Consider the following 23,046-nt stretch of genomic DNA (forward strand, 5'->3'; position numbering starts at 1 on the left):
TGAGTGGCACATGTTCTTTGGATGTCTTCATATTAATTGTGTTCCTTGCTTCAAGTTATTTTCTGAAGTCAGTACATGCAGAAGAAAGGAGCTGAGAGCATGATGAAGCCTTGTCAGGTACATAACAGATTGACGCAGTGCTTGCAGCTCTGAATTCTGCAAGTTCTGGCTTATGGAGTGCCACATCCATTTACTAGTGAACTCTAGCCCAGACATATAAAGCATCTGTCACTATGAAAAAGAGGTCTGAACAAGGACAGTGTGTACAGCACTAGGGTGCAGTAACCTCACCACTTAGTTGGGTAGGGATGGGATTTTTTCAATTGCTGGATGGAAATGCTGCATCAAGACTTGTGATAGATGCTAACTTCTACAGCAAGCTGGACATTCATGTAGTAGTGTACACAGAAATTTGGTTTAAGTACTTCACACAGGACATGTGAAGGAGCTCTCTTTCCCATCCAGTGGAAAGATGTGTGCCACTCTTCCCTTTTCTTCTTTGTTACCAACTCTGTGGTCTTTTCCTTCTCTTTTCTTGGTAGAGAATGAAACTTAGACATATATTTTGGGTTTTCCTTTCACAAAACTAGCGATACTAGTTTTCTTTGAGTATGTGATGTGCTGCACTTGTGACCACTTATCTTTTTCTAATTCTAGAGATGAAAGCCTGAAAGAATAGGCTGCACCCTGAACTCTCTGCAGATCATGAAACAGTGACTGTGCAGAATGACAGGAGAGAGGGGACTAAGCCCCAGTGCAAAACTCAAAGACTTACAGGTACTCTTGGCTCCGACTACAAATGCTTCTGTTTACTGCAGGCTGGAGGGATGGTTTTGGAGATAGAGGTGACAAGGAGGGTGATATGGAGGATGACTGACTCTGTCCCATTACGGAGGTAGTCTCTTTGGGCTGCTGCTCGTAGCTCCAGAGAGCAGGTGGCTGGTCTGGTGAAGGTATCTGCTTAAGCTGGCTGGTTGCAGAGGGCTGCTGAGAGAAAGCAGCCATCCCCAGGTAGTTGGGGTTGCTGATGTCTGTGGGAGTGGAGCTGCTGAAGAGAAGAAATACTGTTAGGAAGATACATGCACAAGTGCATTTACTTTTATCTCTCTGCCAGCTACAAAGGAGTTAGTGCCCACTGAGTGCTTAGATTCAATGCCACCTACTTCTTTTTTTGGCCACTGTTGCTTTGGAATCAGAGAGTAAGTGGGAGTCCTGTTAGTGCCTCCCTCCCCTGGGTCACTGGAGAGGAAGCAGCTGGGTCAAGGCACCAGCCCCAAATAGTTTCCCTGGCTGTCACAGACACTTCCATTTCCAGGCTGCAGAGAGCACTCAGAGGCTTATACAGGTTTCTGGGCACAGCAGTTCAGCTGGAAGCTGCAGCAGGATGGCTCCAAGCAAGAGATAAATGGCAGCACTGGGCAGCATTGCACAGCATAGGAATAAGCTGCCGGAACAACAGGAGAGGTCTTTTGAGGTGTATTTATATAGACTAGCAGGGAGAAGGCAGGAAGTTGCCTGCAAAGAAACACACCTATGAAACTGTGATCCTTTCCTATGACTCTTGGAAAGGAAAAGACAGGCAATGTGAGCACAGCTTCCCACCCCAAGCTGGCAGAGGTAAAGCAGCAAGATTACCGTAACGTATCCTCCTTTCCCAGGTTGTCTGTAGAAGAGGAAGCACTCCCCCAGTAGCGAGCAATGGCTGCTGCCTCTCTGGCCACCACATGAGTAGATTTTGACTTTCTGTTGGAAATAAAAGGGCTCTTTTTAAGTGGGGCGCAGGAACCCAGCCTGACTAATGCATTCTCAACTTGTGAAGCTTTGGGCACAGCAGCATTCACCAGCCCTGACCACAGAGCCACAAAAACAGCTTCCCAGTGCTCACCATGCCTATTAATACTGCTCCCACAGCAAGCACAGCTTTGCCTTTAAGTCAACTACTTTTCCATAACTGTCACACACACTTGCCCTTTACCTGTTAGTCTGATCCCAGTCTTTGCTAGGCTCTAAGTTGCTGATATTCTTTGGTTTCTGCCCAGCAATTTCATCACGTTCAATCTTGACAAAATCTGAAGTAAAGAAAAGGCATTAAAAAGTGTTTTGGCAGCCTCAGAGTCTGATTGCATAAGTTTTCCGTGTTACTGCTTGTATTAAGGCATCTCTCTGACTATCAGAATGACAGTTTTAAACAGTTGATGCTGTTGTTTTCAACTGCCCACTAACATGTATCATGTTCGCTGACATAGGAAGAAGTGTGTTTCTAGAAACGGAAAGGTCATGACCCACCAAACAGCCACACACAGGTCATTTTACCATCGAGAATAATACTAAATGTAAAGAGGCTGCTTTTGTGCTCTGAAAGAGAATAACAGGTAACAAAGTGAACGTAAGCACGGTTTGTGATCTTGTAGCTAAGGAACTGCTACTTGAGCGCCTCACATGCTCCTTGCTGATGTTCCCCAGGATGACTGGAGCAGGGAGAGCTTCGGCACCTTGTCATATGGCCACCACAAATGGAAATAAGGCATCACCATTCAATAAAACCAGTATTAGTGACAGACAGGGGGCTCTCTCAGTCTGCTGAATTTACTTGAATGATGAAAAAGGAAAAACCCAAATCGAATTGCTGTGTCTTTCTGAAAGAGCACAGGTATACTCCTGAGAACTAACGATACGTCTTGCAGTCAGCATCAAAAGTTCTTGCCTCTTTGGGACTAAAAGCACTGCAAGGATAATTTTCAATTCCTTGACAGATGTCTTTTGAGATGGATATTCTCTGGGGTGAGCACTGCAGAGATAATCTCGTTCCTTACCATACAGTTTCTCTCTCTGTTTTCCTTGTGATGTTTGTAACTTGATTTCACCTTGGAAGACTCCTGTTTTCTCACCATGGTGTGTCAGCACAGTATGGATAGGAACTAAGGATTCTGTTGCTTCTATTCGCAGGGCAATGCAGCCTTCCCCTAGAGACAAGGAGACAACGAGCCTGGGACTGAGAGAAAAGCATTGAAATATTTTTCTCCTGTCAGTCATCTACTATCACTGTGCTGACAGGGCTGAGATTACTGGAGAGAATCTGTTCTGGATCACAGTAACGAGTGCAATGTCTCTGGAGAAATCAGGGGCATTCATTTCACTTCTTCACATATGTGTGAAGGATTTGGGCATTGGAGACAGCTGCAGGTGACTATAGGGTTCTGAGCTTCCATTACTGGTAAAGAAAACATGAGCCAAATCCATACAAACAGGATTTGTATGTTCTGAATAAACTTATTTAAACAGACCGACTCCTGATTTAATTCCTGTACTTTCTTTTTAACCCACTGCTCTTTTGGGGCTGGTAAAGCTCACACAGATTGTTGGTTCAGGCTCATATTCCTCTAATCATCCTTACCTCAAAAACTATTGCCCACAATGTATTCTTGTGTGTATTGAGTTCTAAATCAGAAGTCAGAGCATCCTGGATGTTCAGTCTATAAGAGTTACTTCTGTTCTCTCCCACTCCTTCAGCGGTTTGGAAAAATCTAAGTAGATTTTGACTCATCCAGAACTTTAGAGCTAAGCACTTACCATAAGATTCATCACTGTCTGATGACTTAATGCTGATCAGGATGTGTTGATCCAGGAGGTATTCTGGGTCTGAAATAATGGGAGTCAGCTGCAAAGACAAGTTAATGTGGGTCAATACAATGGGTGGTCTACACGAACACAGTTATCCCTGTGCCTCAGTCCCAAAGGAACAAAACTCAGCTGGACAAACCCATGAGGATATCATGCCACCTCCAGGATCAGCCTCTTTGATGATGTTCAGAGATCTGTGGTAGGAGGCTATACACTTTTAGAGTCCCCCCACTCTCCCAGCACAGCAGACAGAATGCTACATATCAAACACTAACGGCCTGAGCTGCAGTTTTCTTCTGCAGTACAGGACTAAAAACTGCTCTAGGAGGAAGTGATCTGGGCTCTCATTCAGTCTGTTCCCCAAAATCTGTTTGGCTTTTGTTACAGTCGCTTATTGTAGAGCCTTTCCCCAATCTTTCAGTGTAAGGCACTCTTTCCAAAGTCAGCAGTTGCTCTTCTGGGCTATTCAGAAGGGCACTGACATGCGTGTTTGCTCCAAATCCAGGAGCCCTGATAGTTCTTCCAGCTCCCACCATGCCAGAAAATGGAGAAGAGCTCTGATCTCAAGGACAGGACTTGTCTCTGACACTGACACACAGAACACACTGTCTGGCCACTGATGGTCTTTTTAACAGAGGTAAAAAGTAGCCAACTTTTCTACAAAATATTGAGAAAAAGCTTTGCCTGCCAGGGCAGAGAAACTCCAGGGTAGAGTTGCTCTTTAAGATGTCTTATCTTCCATCTAAAACTTACCAAAAAATAGGGCCTGCTTAAGAGACTTGTCAGCACAGTTATGTTCACTAAAAATGTGAGAAGAAGGTCACGCTCCTGAGTGACATGATCACTCCAGCAAAATTCCCGATAGAGATGAAAGTATACTGGCAAGAAAGTTCTTTCCTGCTTATAACATACTCTGTTTAGCTTAAGCCCATCCTGCATTCTTACAGTCTCTTTTGAGTGTAAACAAGACTGCGGCCATGTTCCTGAAAATAATGTTTATATAAGTAAAAGACTCAATGTTGCTTAAGGGATGCAAGTGGAAGGCTCCTCTTCCATATGGATATGAAAACGTAGTCCCTGTTTACCTTTGGAAGCGCATCAGCGAACTTTACCACAAGCTCCCCTTCACTCCCATCCTCATTTTCTCCTTCCTGGCTCTTCACAAAACCTGCAAAGTGATGAGAATGGAGTTCACCAGAAGAGAGACAGCAAGAACTTGGCTACGAATCCTTCTCAGATGCCACGTCTCCAAAAGGCCTACAATTATTATCCCACTTGGACACAAGTTTTAAAAGTATTAAGAAGCTCCAGGTCTGAGCTTTGGGTCCATGTTTACACAGTAACTTTACAAGTGATTTTCCTGGTGCATTGTTAAAGGGTTTTATTTTACAGTTAAACTTGGCACTGAGAAGCTCAGTGCATACATGGACTGGAGGATAAGAACATGACAGCTCTTCCTACGCCACTCAAGATAGCACACTTTTGAAATTCTAATTTAAGATTCGTAATACACTGTTTCCATAGAAATTTATGCAAATTTCGATACAGCCAAAAAAATAATCTTTTATGGAGCTGTCTTTGACACAGCGCTCTGACATGCGATAATGTGATGAAGCATACACTGAAGGCATGCTGTCCCACTTACAGGAGCAGTCCTGTGATGGGGAATCGCTCAAAAAAAACCACAGCAAGGGCATGTAGGCTTGCATTACATAAACAGCTGAGACTCAGCCCTGCAGCACAGGGACAGGGAGTAAAGCCTGCAGCACTGGTGCGTACACAGTCCCATTTACAGAGACAAATCACTCCCTTTCACTTGAAGTTGATCCTCTGACTTATGCTTTTTTAAACCAGGGTAATTATTTTTATTAGCTAAAAGCAGATGCTTTATTTTGAAAGCACTTGATCATCTGCAGCAGGCAGAGTCAGAAATTCAATCGATCGTGTGCTTGCTAAGTAGAAGTTTTCTGTGTAATAAGCAAGAACAACTTGTGTTTCTCGTCAAGAAAGTAATTATCAGATTGCCAAACAAGATGGAAGAAATGGTGGAAGACTACATGTCTAAGCATGGATTACAGCTAAATAGCTGTGGGGTTTGGACTGTATTGCTGACAGTATAGGATGACTTGTAAACTACAACAGATCTCTAGAACATCCCTTTTTCGCACTGGAACAAGTGATCCACACAGCTATTTATTTAGATCCAAGCAAGATGAAGGGGAACTAATCCAAACAAGCAGGAAACTTGACAGAAAGAATAAAGTTGGGCAAAACCATACTTTCTAAGCAGCTGGAGTGAAACTCGATGTAGAACTTGGTCTGGGACTTGGTCTTCAGGGTAGCATAGCAGTGCAGGAACTCTATCTCCCCTTGGGAATTCGTGTACTTGGAGTCTAGGAAAGAGGAAAGGAAAATAGTAGCATTTTCAACAGGAGATAAAGAGAGCGCATTTTTGACTCTGAAAGAGTCAGCTTTTTCTTTTAACTTATACAAAGCGCTGTGTTCTGTGCCCAAAGGTGAAGACAGCACGACTGCACCCAACCTGACTAACCATTCTTTGAAACAAACTGTGAGGTGACTCCCACTTCGAAGGTGGCAAAGACAGGACTGTGGTCACTTGTCATGATGTCAGTGGTGCAGCCTGCCAATGAGAAAGGGAGGAGAGTTACTGCCCTGTGTTCTGCTCCAGTCAGATCCCTGCAATAGCAATATTGTTCAGTAATTTTCCAGCAAACATAACTGTCGCTGTGGTAACTGTCTCCAGTCAAAGGTGTTTCTACATGATCTCATGTCAGTATTTGGGAATGTAATTCTTTTGTCAAAATACATAAACATTTGGTTAACGGACACATTACCATATCATTTTGCAAGTGACTGTCAGTGTTAGATTCTCCCAGCACAAAAAGTAGTTACAGGCTTTCTGGTTGCCTCTGCAACGTGCACAGCTAATTAAAGCTCTAATATGGCAGGAAATCACACAAGAATACACTGGTGCTGCTTCGGTGCTACACTGCAACTCATGGCCCAAGATTAACAGTGAGTGAGCAAGGTCCTGACTTGACCTAAGTGCACACTGAGCTCTTGCAAGCCCAGTCCACTGAACAGAACAGTGTATAAAAGTAGATGCCATACTTTCTGGAGGTACTTATTTGACCACACACCTCATCATTATAGGCTCTGTGATCAGATGAGTCCACCTTATACCCCAAGCGACTTCTACAGCCCTCTTCTCAATCCCATACATGGGAAACCTTCAACATCATACTCAGATGCTTGGTCCTACATATAGTCAATGAAATTTCAGGAACTAGTATCTGAGTCGTCTTTTTAACAGGTCTTGTGCGCTTCCTCTCTTCCCTGCACTGCACTTCTGTGATGCTTCTCAGCAAGAACAGGCTCTTCGTACCACACAGCCTTTCTGGAATATGATTTGACAGAATAGGGATGTTTGCAGCTCCAACCTCAACAGAATGGACTGTGTATGCAGGGTCTGTCTGCCCTGCTGGCACCATCAAGTAAGAAGCTCCTGCACAGGGAAAGTGGTTGTTGCTGCCAAGAAATGACTGGTGTAAAATGATCCTACAGCATGGCCTGAAACTGGACAGCTGCAGCTGTCTGAGGGGTATTCTGCATATAAAAGAGTATCAGAATTAATGCCCAACCTTGTAAGGTTACAGCCAGAGAGATTTGGCTCCACTCTGCCTGGTTTAACATCAGGTCCCTCTGTGCTGAGTGCCTGGCAGCGCAGGGAGATCCTACAGACTGTGCTCTGAATCATTTCCGCTTCAGACTGATTGCTTTGCTATCTACAATCTGTTATCTACCCACCATAGGACTGACACACAACGTGCACCATGGGGTATGATTTCCAGAGCACTCGATCACACCAGGATGGCAAATTGTACTTCATCTGCAAACCAAAGGAGAAGTGATGTCAAGAAGAAGAGAAAGGACCAGCTCACAAAAGAACAGGAAATTCACTTGCTCAAGCACCACAGATTTGTGTCAAATCTTTTTCTTTGTATTGACTCCTTTCAGAACAGTACAAGGGCAGAAAACGCAGAGACTGGTTTAGGTCACTTCCTTCTGTAGGAGTTATTTCCCTGCCCTGCCACATACTTCTGAAGAGAAATGAGTTTTCACCTACCCCTGTAGCTTTTTGCTTGGTGTAAGCATACTTCTCCCGGGTACCTCTTTCAAAACGGTAGGTTGGAGCAAAACTGATCTCTTCTTCCTCTAAAACAGAGAGACAGCTGTTACAGTGTGGCCCATTGAGAACCCTCATCTGGCTGAGACAGCCGCTGCTCTGTACACTCTGCCCCACATCAAGTCTGGCAGAGAAAGTCAGTGGAAATGGGAGAGGAACCTGCCAACAAACTCAGAATCTTACCAAACTGCAGAAACACCTTTTGGTCCTTTCTCTCTATGAGAAGCTGGTCGAAGGCCAGCAGCTCCGGATACTGCTGCTGCCTGATCTTCTGGATAATATTCTCTGCTTCCTGCCAACAGGGAAACAGGATTGCTGCAGATGATGCAAAACCTCCTTGTCAATACTCCCTCCACTGGGGAGCCGGCAAGTGCTTCTGAACTGATTCACAGAGCCGTACCCCCTGCCACTTCCACACCATTCCCTTCACTGAAAGGCCCCAGTCTTTGCGTGACTGAACATTTGTCTATCAAAATACCCATCAAAATGCCCACACATCCCCCACACAAGCACACACGCAACCAGATGCACATCAACACCAGGCTGGCTGTTGTCTCCCACCCACTGAAACCTATCCAGTATTTATTACGGCTTGCCTGTTTCTGAAGGCCGGTTCTGAGCCATTAAAAGCTAACCAAATAGTGCAGAAAGGCAGTCTCTGGATCAAGCTGTTCAGGGACAGATGCTTACTCACAGTGGGAAGGAGAGTTGGGAGTTTGGGGAAGCGATGCTGCCTGGAGCAGCAGAGTGTGCCAGATGGCATTCCTGGGTCCATTAACCCTTGGAGAGGGCAAAGGGGATTTCCTTCCCTCCCACAACTGGTGTCACACTCGTGCCCTGGGGATCCTTTCTGCCTCCCCTCTTTCTGCCACTGTCTCTGCCATGTTGCCTTAGATTGGGAAAAGATAGTGCTTCTATGGCAACACAGTATTTTCTCTCCCCAGGGATTCATGCAGCATCCCTAACCGTTGGGGGCTGCTCCACGCGGTAGTTCAAGTCTCCCAGCCAGAAAAGATGAGTAAAGCGATGAGTGATGTTAAACGGACTCAGTTTCTTATCTCCCAGTGTCAGGAAGCGCAGGATGCTCGTGTAGTTCTGGTTGCGTCTGTCAAGACAAGAAACATCTGCCTGACAAACTAAATTGCCATGCGGTTTCTAAGTGCCTGGGCTGGCACAGACTGATGCTTTACCAGGCAGGACCCAATCTGGCTCAACATTTAGAGGAGAGCACATCAGAAGCTGAGAACTTGCCACCCCTCTCTGGCACTGCACCTCAGCAGACAGGCCCAGGTGACATGCTCAGTGTCTCCCAACCTACTCCATGCAACCAGTAACACAGCACAGCTCATGCTGCAGCTTGTACAGTGTGTGTCTGGTGAGCTGGGGGCAGCCTGCTCTGAGGAGGGGGCAGTGGCATCTAGAGCAGCTCCTTGGGTGTCAGGCTGTTTCCACCTGAACTGAAAAGCTGGAAAGCTGTCCTAAAGCCACTTTGGTTGCCTCCTGGGGCTGTGCTTTTCTAAGCTGCATGTCCCAGAAACCCAGCATTAGATTGTTGCCTTCAGGTTTCAGCAGCAAACACATTCCTAGATTTTGGCAGCTATTCCAGGCCCTGCGGAACCCTTCCATAAAGGTTAACTCCATCAGTGGCAAAGACCCTGTGTAGAAATTCCACACCATCTCTTTTCTGGGTCCTGGACTGGAAAAGATGGCAAAGCCAACCTCTCCATTTCAAGACCTCTTTACTTTCAAAACCACTCCTTCCAACTGCTTCAGCTCCTCCCAGCATGGGCACATATCTCCTACCAATGTCAGGATCTTTGGCTTCAATTCCACGCAGCACAGAACCTGCCTAGACCATGGAAACTCATTTCACAGCTGGGTATAGAGAATTAGCCACCGTGGAGATATTTCTGTGCCTCACAGCTCCCTCTTGGTATTCCTGACAGCAGGCTCTGCCCAGCAGGATCTGTGCCTCAGGGTGCACCACAGCGCCCGTGCTCGCAGCACTGCCCACAGTGAGGAGGCAGACAGTACCCTTCAGCACATTATTCTGGGATGGGAGAAACCTTCCCACATCTCTCCAAAATACTGTAGATCAGGGGACTGTTTTCCTCGTGTACTGGGCTTGCAAGGCATTTACACTTGGCTCTGAAGTGATTTTGCTGTCCGTTTCACCTGTGCCCATGTGGTACGGCTATACAGAAGTCCCTCGTTTAAATGGTGACACAGTGAGCAGCGTCTTTAGCACAGGTTGCCCTCCCAGGAGACATTTAATCATTTTTTATGGTTAGAAAAACATGCTTTTGACTATCTGGTGGGCCCTCCGTCCAAACATGGCCCAGAGAATTTCACCCTGTGTCAACATCCATTTTAGAGAGGGGAGGATGTATCTTACCTGTGTTTCTTTTCACTTCCTGAAGTCAAATGGCTGTTAACAAACCCAAAGGAGGTTCCATTAAACATGAATGACACCCCCACAGCTCCTTTATTACCTGGAAAAAGATAAGTGAAAAATGTCAAGAAATCAATCCACCTCCAGGCTGAGTCTAGCAAAGATAATAAAGCACCTAGTACATCTTAAGTGAAGTGGAGGATGGAGAAAAGAAATAAGTTAACTTCATCAGCACAGAAAGGATTAGTGCATACAGCACAGATTGTGGTAACAAATTTTCTAAGGATGCTTAAAAAAAGATGAGTTGAAGGCAAAGAAGTGCAATATCCTTGTGAAACCCAAGGAAAAGCAATCCAATAGCCAGTCAAAGGTGTTTGCTGGGAATATAAATATGTATGTGCTAAGTATACACACAAATAGATTTCCTTTTTTACAGGGTAACCTATAATCAGTGCTAGTGGGATATGATTTTAGTAACACTAGTGTCACATAAATGCAGTCAAAGGAGTCTTGTGGAGAAAGAGCTGTTCCATTTCAAGGACACTATTGGCAGGGACTGAGCAGATCTCAGTCCTTTGGACAAGACCAGGTCTGTTCCTCACCCAGTGTGTTTGCGATGCCTGTCTTCACGTTGTCGGTGCAGATGTGGCTGATGCGGTTCTCATGTTCTGGCTTGGCCAGTACAACGATCCTGATGTTCCAGAGGGTATGGATTGCTATCTGCAGGGATGGGAAGGTTAGAGGTTGTATTTCTTCACGTGCCTGCACAGCTGCGCTGTAGCTGCAGCCGTCCTGACTCCTTCTGTAGTACTTCTCCTACACAAATTTTCTTCCTATGCTTAGGATATGCTTTCAGTCATTTTAATCAAAGGTGGGAGGAAGGACCTAGCTATTTTCTAGTGCTATTTTCTCATTAGTCATTGGATTGCCTTGCTTGCACAAAATAGTTTTCTAACCACTATGAGAGTCGTAAGTCCTGTTCTCTTGTGGCCTTCCAGATATGCTTAGATTGGTTTCTTGACATCACTAAAACTCAGGAACGTCTGAACATGGTCTTAATAAGGTTCAGTTTCTATCATGATTATGCCTGTGTGCTGTTACATCCTATTGTAAGTGCAGTAGCCTAGGGTGAAATCTAGGCTACAGCTGGCTCAGAAAGTTTTACATTCTCTTCCTTTATGAAGGTCAAAATATCACCAGCACTTGACTCAAGCGCTCAGCATCTGCCCCTTGCTCACAGACTGGCAGGTAGAGGAGCTCATGGCAGCATCCCTGCTTTGGCAGTGAGGGGTCACTGTCCATAGCAATACACTCACCTAGCCAGTTCCAGGGGAGGTACTTGTGGAGTCCACAGACACATTCAGTTCATTCTCCCTCATCCAAATGCAATGACAATAAAGGGAGGGAATGGGAGGAGATATAGGCAAAATGCTACTTACTCTGTCTCTTATTTGCACAGAATCTACTCTCCTCATACACCTAAGCTATGTGCAATAGCTGGAATAACCTCTCACCACTTTGAAGCTGATACTGGTGATTTCCTGCAAGGATTGCCTCAGGGTCTCCAGCCATTCCTTCTCCCCTTGGGGATCCTCCTGGGTGCCAATCACATAGATGTCATGAGGAATGTAGTCAGCAGTGTCATCACGGGTCTTCCCCTGCCCCTTGGAGAGAAACCAGGAGGTGATCTTCTTTGGGGGAGGTGCAGCGCCTTTTATTAACAAATCAAACACCAAAGTAAGTCAGAGAATGTTCTGTCAAACTGAGGATACAGACAACCCATGGAGACAGAAATAACAGGCTTCACATGTACTCTGTCCCGTACCAGTTCCCTATTAGCCAGGGCACACTATTCTAAGATGACAAAGATGTTAACCCCAACTGACTCACTGATGAAGGAGTGACTCTGCTTTGACTATCTTCCTGACTTTCATTAGTTTACCAAGGCCATGGCTAGCCAAGTGTAAAGGCAGGGAGCTGTAGTCCTGGCCTGCCACTGCATTTACCTTATCCCTTAAGTACGACTGAGCACAGACAGCTCAGCTTACAGCAGTAGAATCAGGCTGTTCTCCCCAAATTGGAAAAATAACTTAAATTCCTCTGTCCTCAACTACACCCTGTCCCCTTCTCTAAATATTGTAGACACTCAGCTCCCTTCCCAGGCTGGGCATGAACAGTCAGGTTCAGAAGCAGCTGACATGCAGGGTGGAGGATAACATACACTGCTGCACTGGCTTCGTGCTGGCCACAATGGCCTGTCATTGGAGGAATCCTTCAGTAACCATCAGGGACAGCTTTATGGTCCTTAGACTGGAACCATTAAAATTGTCGAACCAGATGCAAGAATAAGCCTAGATATCAGCTCTTCCCCTGCACCAGTGGAAGACAACCCTGGTGTACAGATCTGCTACAGAACACACACAGTTATCTTTCCTTCAGAGGACTGTATGAGCCCATACCCATATTCCAAGTCCCAATGAAGACGGTGATCATATCAGGCTCTGGTTGCTCCGAGTGTTTATTTTTCATCTGCTGCAGAAGTTGGCAGAACCCTTCTCTCTTCTAGACAGGGAGGAGCAGAGACAATTAACAAGTTGCTTAACTCCTCCCATATGACATCTTGAAAAACTAGCTGAACCAGGAAATTCCCACCACACTTGTAGGGCATATTAGCTCTCCACTATCCTGGAACCTTCAAAGAGGCTGTGTTTCCTGTGATATATTCTTAGGCACTTAGCTTGTGCATTACTTTAACAAGTGCTGAGCTGGTCAGAAGAAAACCTAGGCTTCCCTCTTGTTTGTCTACATGAACCACCCTCAGATGACTCCTTGCCTCTTCTCACTGGTTGCCGATACTGTTCTCCTGCCTGCATGACAGCACCCATGTATGGTTGCCCTCTCCAGTATCTCCCTTTACACAGTACACGTGTTCATTTTCTGAATGCTTCCAGGACAAAGGAGGAATTCCATTTTTGCCAAACCAACCACTGTCCTTCAGCAGGGCCTCCTTCTGCCAAGGAATGCCCCTTGTACCACTCCCAGCCAGGTACCTGCTCCCTGCTCCAGGCTGGTGGGAAGGAGACACTGTGTGTGTACCTTGGAATCAGAGAAAACATATTCCTTCCGCTGTGTTTTTTCTTTTTCTGTTTCCAGCACAATCACCAGTTTGTTCGGGACCTTCTGGGACTTGATCAGCTGCAAGACTAAACAGAGACTGGGTGTCATGAGCTGCAGTCACTGAGACTAGAATCCCACCCAAACTAACAGGACACTGTTCACAGGCTCAGGACTTACATGGTCTTTTATGTCTGAGGCTCACTTTGCCCCACATAACTACATTTTAATGTTGCTTAATATTGTTTTCTGTATGAATAGATTTGGACTCTGAAGTGAAGAGGACCCCTAAAACTCATTCTGCCTGAGCTCTTGTCCATGCCAAGTCCTCCTGTCTGAAGTGAAGCCTTGGCTTCCTCTTTCTCTCTGGCAGGTAATCTCTTTGTATCCTGAGCCAGCCTACATATATTCCTTCCCCACCTGTGAAAGAGGAGGTGAAGCCTCATTTGGTGGTAAAGGTGGTTCCTCCCCATCTAAAATAGCAGCTAAGTAATTATGAACTACAGGAGGAGAAAGCCATGCATGATAGCTAATCTTTTCAATCACTGCCAGCAACAGGTTGATTTTCTAGCAGGAAAGAGGCCAAGGGTATCATCTACCCTCTAATAAACCCACTTGGCTCAATCTCAGTGAGCTGCCTGTCCAGAAACACAACGGAAAAAAAGGGAAGTTGTCTGAATTGGGCCTTCCAATTCAAGACCAAACAGCATTGCTCATCAGTAGAGATACTGATTTACATACAGAAAAAAAAACCCAACCCAAAACCAAAGGGAAATTCACTGAAAAATGTTACTGAAACTGAGTATCTGGCTTTTTGCCACCAAAAATCATCACAGAAGTCAATATGTTCCTGCAGAATTTATTTTTCAAGTGACATTGCTTCTCAGTAGAAAATGGATCTATTGCAACTAGGTTTATGGGGAATCTCCTATTACAACCTGCTCCCTGCTACCTCTGTCTTTATTTAGACCAAGAGGCCAGGTCTAAAACAATCTGTGTAAGTTGGTTACCCCGGTGTTGACTCCCTGCAGGCCACTTTGTGGATAGGCAGTCTAGGCTGACTGGAGCCTTGCACAACACCCAGGACCTAGCAGAGGTATCTGCACCCTTGGCAAAACCTTGCCCTCAGTGGGGCCAAAGGGAACCCCTCTCCATCACCCCAGGGACTGAGAGTCTAGCCCAGCATATGTGAACTTAAGCATCTTACTTTTTTTGTGGGTATAAAACTTGTCTTCTGGACCATCCTTAGCTCTCTTGATAATCAGTTTTCCCATTTCCACATCAACCTTGAGATGTATTTTTGAGAAAATTCCTAGGGAGTCAGCCTTCACCTATTGGAAAACAGAGATTTTTCATAAGCAATCCATGCTTCAATCGTGTATTACAAATGCAACACCCTCCTGAATTCATGGACACATATCATCGTTCTGCCAATCTCACTAGACATCTCTGAAGCATTTGCATGGTGCTAAACAGCATCCAGGAATAGCTGTTATCTCTGTGGCAGCACAGCAAAGTTCTCAGGAACTGAGATACCAACAAAAATCTGCATTACTGCCCTTCCACGTTGTGAACAGCATTGTCAAAAAAGAACATTTACCTCAAAAGTGACAGGGGGGATGAGGGAGCGCCGGTGTGTTGAGTCAGGACCCTCAATCAACAGTGTTTTCACCTGTAACAGAATTGATGTGTACAATTGCATTTGGTGATTCTGCACTACATTGAGAGCAATGAAGTCAAAGCAAAGCAATCTTACTGTAGCAGAGAACTGCACTGATGATGAAAAAGATGCATAACTAGAGGCAAAATATGACAAGAAGGTAATATAAATAGCTTTAAAACTCTACCTTTTCTTCAATAGAAGACAGCAAAGAAATCAGCTGATTGAGTTTCAATACAATATTGACTGGACTAGCTTCACCGAGCATCTGATAACCACAACAGAAACAAAAAGAGAGAGAGATGCAGTTACTAAACCACAGGGCATGGCCTGGGAGCGCAGCAGTCTCACCCCAGAACACCTCACACACAAGGCAAGGAGCAGCATTTGTGCCTCTGCTACTCTAATCCGTAACAGCAGCACAGGAGCACAGAGTTTGGCTGAACATGCAGAAGTATGGGAGGGTGGAAGGACGAATTTGTAAACCTTGTCCATAGGTTAAAGGCAGCTGGGCATGCAAGGGAGTTAGCTTGCTGCTGGGGACAGGTTTGCATGACCAGGTCCAGGGCTTAACATACAAAAGTCCTGGGCTTCTGGTCTTCTGGGCTACTGGCAGGGAGAGGAAGGTCATGGGGCTTAAGTGCGCTTGGGGGAAGGAAGGATTTGGCAGTGAAACATCCTGGAGTGAAGTTTATGGAATGAGACATGTGCAGTCCCAGCCCACAGGCTGAGGAAGGATGGGGAGTTTGAAGTCCTCAGGATGTTCACTGCACTTTCCTCTGGGGCAGAAAGGGGGAGCAGGCAGAGGGGACTATGGGATAAGTGAAACTGTGGGGATACAACTCACTGTGTGCCACTGCAGCCACAACTCACTGTGGCACTGCAGCTCCCACGTTGTGGGGACACAACTCACTTTGTGGCACTGCAGCCCCCCCGTTGTGGGGACACAACTCACTTTGTGGCACTGCAGCCACAGAGAGACTTGAGAGAACAGAAGTGGTGACTGACCACCTGAATCCCACCGGACATAGCTGTGCAAGCAGAACCCTTGCCTCCCCCCATGCTGACAGCCACCCGCACTCCTCTCTCTCCTCCTTTTCCCACCTCCCACCCGACTTACTTGTGAGCGCTGATGGATACCAGGGTGCAGCTGCTGCTCAAACACCTTCTGGATGGATTCCAGAGATGGGAGAGTCCTAGAGGCTTCACTGGGAACAGAGACACAGCAGAGGTCTAAGGCTGCACTCAGGTCCCTGGATAGATTAGCACTTGGTCTCTTTGGACAGAGCCATGCAGCTTAGACTAGAGGCATGCATTCACACTAGGCCTGCTCTCACAAGTGTCATAGAATCACAGAATGGTTTGGGTTGGAAAGGACCTTAAAATCATCTAGTTCCAACCCCCTGCCATGGACAGGGACACCTCGCACTAGACCACGACACCCAAGACTCCATCCAACCTGGCCTTGAGCACTGCCAGGGATGGAGCATCACTATAACTATGCCAACACACAGATCAAAGTGCACTCAGAAATCTCAATGCCCAGCAAGGTTTGGTGCCTATGAAGGCTGCGGCAGCAGGAGCAGCTTGGTTTTGCAGAGGTCCTGTGCAGCTGCTGATGTTGATGCAGGATGCTGGGGACACTGCACAAATAGGAAACTCATTTTTAGATTTTCAGCCAAAGAGGGGCTGGACACAGCCTTTAATCTCCTGAACAGGAACTGTTTGTGGGTTACAGTGAGATTCCTTCAGCATTTCCCAATTAGATTCCACAGGATGCTCATTTGTCACAACACTGTTGTATGAATTTGGCACAGAAGCCATGCTGTGATAATGACAAGACTTATCAGGGAAAAAGCAGCCAGGGAGCACAGGTCAAAAGGAAGGTGGTGGTGGGGAGCAGCGCTAGGATGCTTGCATTGTGCCTAGTCAAGAGTAGATATTAATGATTTCCCTCACTTTCCTAAGCCTGAATGGACTGGATTTTATGCCCTGTTTGTTGGGGAAAGTGCTTCAAAGCAAAAGTATGCCTGACTGTCTGAAGATTAGATATTTGTCTAGGTGCTGAGCCATGGTTGATTAATTGCCTAAATTAAGGACTCAGGTTTGAAATGTCAGTCTGAAAGAAATTCAGACTGAAATGAAGATTCGGATGAAATGAAGACATGAAATGCCATGGGGCATACAGAAGGATGAGACTGAGAGTGCAGGATGTGTAGGCATCTCTTCAAAACAGAGCAGCAGCCGCTCGAAGCAGATCAGAAATGATTTCTCATGGGAAAGCTGCCCTCTCTTTACTGTACAGTGCAACATGTAGCACACATGTGAGGATGGGGGAAGACCATGTGCAGGCGATCGAACTCAACAAAACCACAAAGTGGTTTTAATTGCACGTATAACTCCATTTGCTCTCTACTCTTGACAGAACAAAGCAAATAAATGTAGTAATCTTCACTGAAGTGTCAGGGGCCTGGTGTACCCATACAATTGCACAAGTGCTGGTATCACAAGTGCTTTAAAAGCTGTCTTAAAGGCTCTATGTGCAAATTATCCAGTGAGGGAGAATAAACAGAATCAGGCAGAGCAGTGAACAATGACCAAATCATGGCTTCAGACAGTAGCAGGCTGACTAGGCCAGTATTAGTGGTTTTCACTTAAAGCTGGCAGGAAACTCTGAGCAAAGTCCACTTGCATGGGTAGTCCCTGCTATGTGCTGCTGTGACACAAAGCTCTCCATGAATAAGCTTTCCAGCCCCTGGAGGATTCCCTGACTACAGAAACCCTGGTATACCAATTTATTTTAGCAAAAGTAAGCATCAGCCTTACAAGCCTCTGTCTTACTTCAGTTTTGGTATATGAGCTGCCAGGCTGAACAGCCTCTCCCAAGAGTGGTTTTCCTGTTGTCCCCCAGGCTCTGATAAGAAGAGGTGACATGGTTGTCCTGACTCCCTTAGCCACGGTGGGCCCTAGAAGGTAGCAGCTTCCAGAAGAGTTAAAACGAGCTTTCAATGTGCACTTTGATCAATGGTGAGGAGGGTGAGGGTAAGAGATCTCAAACTCTGCCTTCCCAGTCTGCTGTGTCCCAGCTGTGCTTGAGCTTGTTGGTCAGAAATGGGTCCTGGCGCCTGTCCATTGGTAATATGTGAACTGCAAAAGGCACAGGCTGTTCACTAACAGTTGGGCCAACTCCTCTCCAAACACAATGGTTCACTATAAGCTCTTTTCTTCTCCTAACCACTGAGCAGCTCCAGTATACATCCCCTCTACCTTGCTGGCAATGGCAGTCAGTATTTACCCACAGCCTGGTATCAAAATGCAGAAGTGAGTCAGACAAAAGCCATCAGGATGCTCCTTTTTCACAGTGACGGCAGCATGTCTGAGAGCAGCTCTGAAAGATGGCACAGCTGGGCTCTGGGAGGTTGGGAGAAGCCAGAACACAGCATCACAAAACCTCAGATTCACAGCAAATCAGGGTGGCTCACAAACAGCCAGGGTCAGCTTAGCCACAGCAAGTGTCCTCCTGCATGCTCTGTACCTTTGGCAGTGCCAGAAAATTCAAAGGAGCTTCAGCTCAAGCTGTGCCAATTAACATTTCTTCTTGTCTGTTTGCTTAACCTATTCCCAAATATTGTGAAAATAATGAAATTGAACATTGTTAAGAAAAAGAGGACACAGCCACTGAGCAGCAGCCCAGGAATTACCTGTACATTCAGCTGGAACCCCTGTGAAGCTGAAGAAAGCTGAGTTAAATAAAAACTAAATTTAGATAACACCACTGATTAAATTTGAGAGTTCAGAAATCTGATAAGGGAAGCCAAAAACCCAGACAACCTTGGAGATTAAGACTGCAGAAAACAATAAGATACCCGAGCACCTGACTATTAGCCAGCTGAAGCTAAGCAAACAGTTTGGTTGGATGGCAGACATTCATGGGACAATCTGAACAGAGAGGGACAGGTTGCTCAGAGAGGTCTGACTGGGACTGGAAACAGGCCACAGTTCTGGACCTTCCTGAAAAAACTGAGAAGGCAGCTTCATCTAACTGAAATATTGCAGGTACAGGGAGAAAATTCTGGAGAAGGGATGGGAAGACCTTTTAACATTCTATTACCTAAAGGGGCTGACAAGGAAGCTGAAGGGGGACTTTCAACAAGGGTCTGTAGGGACAGGACAAGGGGGAATGGCTTTAACCTGACAGAGGGGAGATTGAGATATTAGAAAGAAATTCTTCCCTGTGAGGGTGCTGAGGCGCTGGCACAGGGTACCCAGAGAAGCTGTGGCTGCCCCATCCCTGGCAGTGTTCAAGGCCAGGTTGGACACAGGGGCTTGGAGCAACCTGCTCTAGTGGAAGGTGTCCCTGCCCATGGCAGGGGGTTGGAACTGGGTGAGCTTTAAGGTCCCTTCCAACTCAAAGCAGTCTGTGATTCTATGGTACTTGAGAGGATTCTGGACCTGCTGCATCTCCTTTCTTGCCATCCCATGTACATTTATGAGTAAGGATGTAAAACCCAGATAAGGTGAAGCAGAGTAAGTTAGAAATGGAAAAAGCCAGCCTTCAACAGAACAGCAATAGTGGAGGTATTTTCGTAACATAAAACTCTCACTTGTGATTTCATTAGATTTTAGTTTCCATTGTTCGGGTTTATTCTTAGCAAGCCACCTGGGTCTCCCCCTCTGTGGGTGTAGAGAAGCAAAACCTTCAAGCAGGGCACAGAGGAAGGGCAGCATTTTGCACAAACCCATCCTCAGTCATGCCAGGGGCTTGTCTGTGGGCAGCTGGCTTCTGACAGAAGGAGCAGAGCTGCATATTCCTCCCCTTTACCTAGTAAAATGTGCACAATGACCACCACTTCAGAGGAGTAATCATGGTCCCAAGCAGCTGAGCACCTGACTCACTCCCTGCCTTTCTTCCATGGGTTAAAGCCAAGCAAATCAGTAATAAACACCCCCCATTTTAGCCCCTTTTTCAGCCTTGGTGAGCTCTAGGAGAACAAGATCAGGCCAGCAGCACTACCAGCCTCACTTCTAAGTACACTGGAGAGAAGGATATTGCAAGCCACAGATACAAGTGTGGAAGTACGTGTCCTCTGCCATGGAGTGCTCTAAGATCACTGCAGAAGTATGCATTTACTTCCTCTTTTACTTACAAGCAGCAAGTGGGGGTGGAATCACATCCTTCCACCAGAGAAAGAGAGAGCTCTGCAAGGTTTTAGTTCCCTATTGGAGTTTACCTACTTGGGACCTGGAAGGTCTATAAATAGCAAAGGTAAAATCTGTAGAGTCGAGGTTTGTTTCTCCTTTCATTTGAGCTGGACCTCACTGACATCGCTGGAATCACCCCAGGTTCACATTGCATTAGTGGGAAGGAAAATCAGTGTTTAAAACGTAGCTATGCACCAGTATGTGCTTGTTTCCATAAACGACTCCTGCTTGGCAATTCTGTGGGTGTCATTTATGTATTACCAAATTATGCAGTTAATCATTAGCGCATTTTTTTGTTTTGTTTCTTTCTAAACAAACCCTAAAAAAACAATACTCCACTGACTGAAACCGCCTACAGGGGAACTTCACTGTCAGAGCTGTCTCTTTTATATAGATTTCACATCTTTGGACCAGAATCACGGGTCATGAGATCTAAATATAATGTTTTTGAGAGTAAGCCAATTTCCTATGCTAGAAATACAGGTTCTGAATGCATGCACGTGGAACCTGTGTTAGACTACAGTGTTACAACATTATACTCTGAAAAACAGCCTCCAGTTACCTGAAGAGTCCTTTGCAAAGAAGTGCAAGTAGTTTCTTCAGCTGGGGAAGGTTGCTTGAGCCAGTCTGAACCATCTCAAAGTCACTGATGATGTGAACTCGCAGGTAATCCTGGATGAGCTTAAGATGCTCATCAGAGACACTGTGAAACAAATAGGCAGGTCAAAAGCCAGCTCTTCTCTCTGCTCCCACATATCAGACAGCTTTATTATTTTTCTGAAACTTCCACTGCTTGCATAGACAGATGGGGAGCTGTTTGCCTTGGATTTCGGTGTAAATATGCAGTTCTCAGAACTGAATCATGGATTCCCCACCACACTGTTGACACCTTCTCCTCTTCTTCCTTCCCCATCCCAAATCCTCTCCTCTGTGACTGCTGAGCTGCCATGCGATACCCAGCTTTGCCAAAACCATTGTGGGATCATTAGCCTTGGCAGGTAAAGCCAGGCTGCTGTGAGGTTGCTAACAGCAGCTCAGGGATTCTGGGGAGATGACAACACCCTTTCACCGCACCAAGTCCCACTTTGAAGGTTTTATCCCAAACAATTCAAAACTGTCTTAGGGGGACTGAGACCACAGAGCTGAAAGGGATGCTCTCCTCCTCCCTGTCTCTGCAGTGCCTGGACTCCAGCACCACAGGGAAGGATGAACCAGGCAGACTGTATGTGCTGTCTGGTGCCTTGATAAACACAAGAGGTCCCAGCTGGCTTTGATGATGCCGATGAAATGGCGCAGGCAGCTGATGAGCTGCTGCACAGCACCTGTGCTGCCATGCACAACCACTGTTTGCTCACAGCCTCTCACTGCCCTGCCAACAGGCATGCCTTCTGATTCTGTTTTCATTTTATTTTTAAATCTAGCCATTAAATGTCATGTGGCTTCCTCGAAGACTTCAGTGCATGTCCAGATTTGACAGCAGGTGGAACAATGTGAGTCAGACCTGTAGCTGCAGTAAATCAGTGAGTACCTGCAAATCCACACACAAGTTTATTCTTTCTGATGACTTTCTGACACAATCTGTAGTTTAGGCACGTGGCTAATCCACCAAGTTCTCTCAGATATTACCATTCTTTATATTAGAAAACTATACCTCAGTGGAGAAAGTCTATTGATGGTTTTAATACTTCCGAAAAGTATTTTTTCTAGATGGCAGCTGGACTGTAAAGAGCAGCCAATGCACTGTAGATCTTATTCTGTTCTGTATGAATGAGTAGTTTCACTGCATCAAATAGGTCCTCGGCTGCCCCAAACAGAGAGGCCCAGAGAGCGCAGAGCTGGGCTGAAGGCTGATTCTGCAGCCCTGTGAGTTGCCATCCTCACCTGCTTGTGTCCTGGTGCTGCAGCCGCTGGAGTAGTGTCTCGGAAAGGGACAGTTTATTAACGTCTGTCACCTTGGAGTTCTCAGGGAGAGAAGACACCTCCTTTGTCTCGCTGCTCGGCAATGCCATGGGGATGTTGCGCAGGGGTAGGATAGGAGGCGTGGGCACCATGTCTGGCAAGGAGGAAAGGAAAGGCACAGTCACCCCAGCACGGCAATTTGACCCCCTCACCCATAAGGCAGGGCAGAGTCTGCACCACAGTGGCAGTCACTGCAGGGACCATCCGTTCTGAAGGGCCTCTGATTTCAGAGATGGAAAGCTCAGGGCTTGATACTGGCCCAGCCCTGTTCTCAGGGATGTCACTGGTGTGAGACCAGCGGGCTGAGCTGCCAGGCTTGGACTTCATGTACAGGCAGTGTATGCCTCTGCCTGGCAGTGTAATCTCATCCGAGCCAGTTTGACTCTCCCACATGCACAGCCACTGTGAAGGTTAATTAGTTACTTTGAATATAATGCTTAGAGAACATTACGGATGTACCTCATCCGTATCATTAGCAGATCTGCCACTGGGGCAGAATGGATGGAGGGGCATCAGAATGGATGGAAAGAGCACCAGAAGCTGCTAATGGAAACAAATGAACAGCTAAAGTAAGCAAACACAGATGGAGAATATGGAACCCATAATCCAACAGAGAGCCTGAGTATCCTGCCTTGTCTTTGAGGGCATCAAGTTGGAAGCACAAAGGGTTTTCCTGCTCTGTAATCCTGTTACTCAGCATACCTCCCTCTCCTGGGAGAAGAGTGGGTTCATCTCCACTTATCCTAACTATGGTTGCCTTTCTTTTCATAGCAATTGCTCCAACACTTTGTTACATCTGTCATATGTAGCTGGTTGGGTTGTGAGGTTTTGTTTGGTTATTTCCTAACGGTGACATTTTCATTACAAAAAGACACTTAAAACTGATTCATT

At 46.0% G+C, this 23,046-nt stretch overlaps 1 protein-coding gene across 3 annotated transcripts in view; it reads right to left on the minus strand.

The window, feature by feature from the left end:
• Nucleotides 1–23,046, minus strand: part of INPP5D (inositol polyphosphate-5-phosphatase D) — a 56,053-nt gene that overhangs the window by 3,319 nt on the left and 29,688 nt on the right. For 2 of the 3 annotated variants that reach the window (XM_030495956.1, XM_030495958.1), the window contains exons 5-27: nt 22,078–22,249; nt 20,759–20,899; nt 16,115–16,202; nt 15,182–15,262; nt 14,935–15,006; nt 14,542–14,665; nt 13,317–13,423; nt 12,680–12,782; nt 11,735–11,931; nt 10,823–10,940; nt 10,224–10,320; nt 8,795–8,933; nt 8,012–8,120; nt 7,769–7,857; nt 7,450–7,531; nt 6,173–6,262; nt 5,901–6,014; nt 4,707–4,789; nt 3,571–3,658; nt 2,814–2,963; nt 1,976–2,069; nt 1,636–1,743; nt 776–1,048 (exon numbers count right to left, since the gene is read on the minus strand). In XM_030495956.1, coding sequence (XP_030351816.1) covers nt 776–1,048; nt 1,636–1,743; nt 1,976–2,069; nt 2,814–2,963; nt 3,571–3,658; nt 4,707–4,789; nt 5,901–6,014; nt 6,173–6,262; nt 7,450–7,531; nt 7,769–7,857; nt 8,012–8,120; nt 8,795–8,933; nt 10,224–10,320; nt 10,823–10,940; nt 11,735–11,931; nt 12,680–12,782; nt 13,317–13,423; nt 14,542–14,665; nt 14,935–15,006; nt 15,182–15,262; nt 16,115–16,202; nt 20,759–20,899; nt 22,078–22,249 — 2,719 coding nt within the window. The remainder of the gene's footprint in view (nt 1–775; nt 1,049–1,635; nt 1,744–1,975; nt 2,070–2,813; nt 2,964–3,570; nt 3,659–4,706; nt 4,790–5,900; nt 6,015–6,172; nt 6,263–7,449; nt 7,532–7,768; nt 7,858–8,011; nt 8,121–8,794; nt 8,934–10,223; nt 10,321–10,822; nt 10,941–11,734; nt 11,932–12,679; nt 12,783–13,316; nt 13,424–14,541; nt 14,666–14,934; nt 15,007–15,181; nt 15,263–16,114; nt 16,203–20,758; nt 20,900–22,077; nt 22,250–23,046) is intronic. The other variant, XM_030495957.1, reaches the window with a different exon arrangement.

This window comes from Strigops habroptila, chromosome 8 (genome assembly GCF_004027225.2).
Source record: "Strigops habroptila isolate Jane chromosome 8, bStrHab1.2.pri, whole genome shotgun sequence".
Lineage (NCBI taxonomy): Eukaryota > Metazoa > Chordata > Aves > Psittaciformes > Psittacidae > Strigops > Strigops habroptila.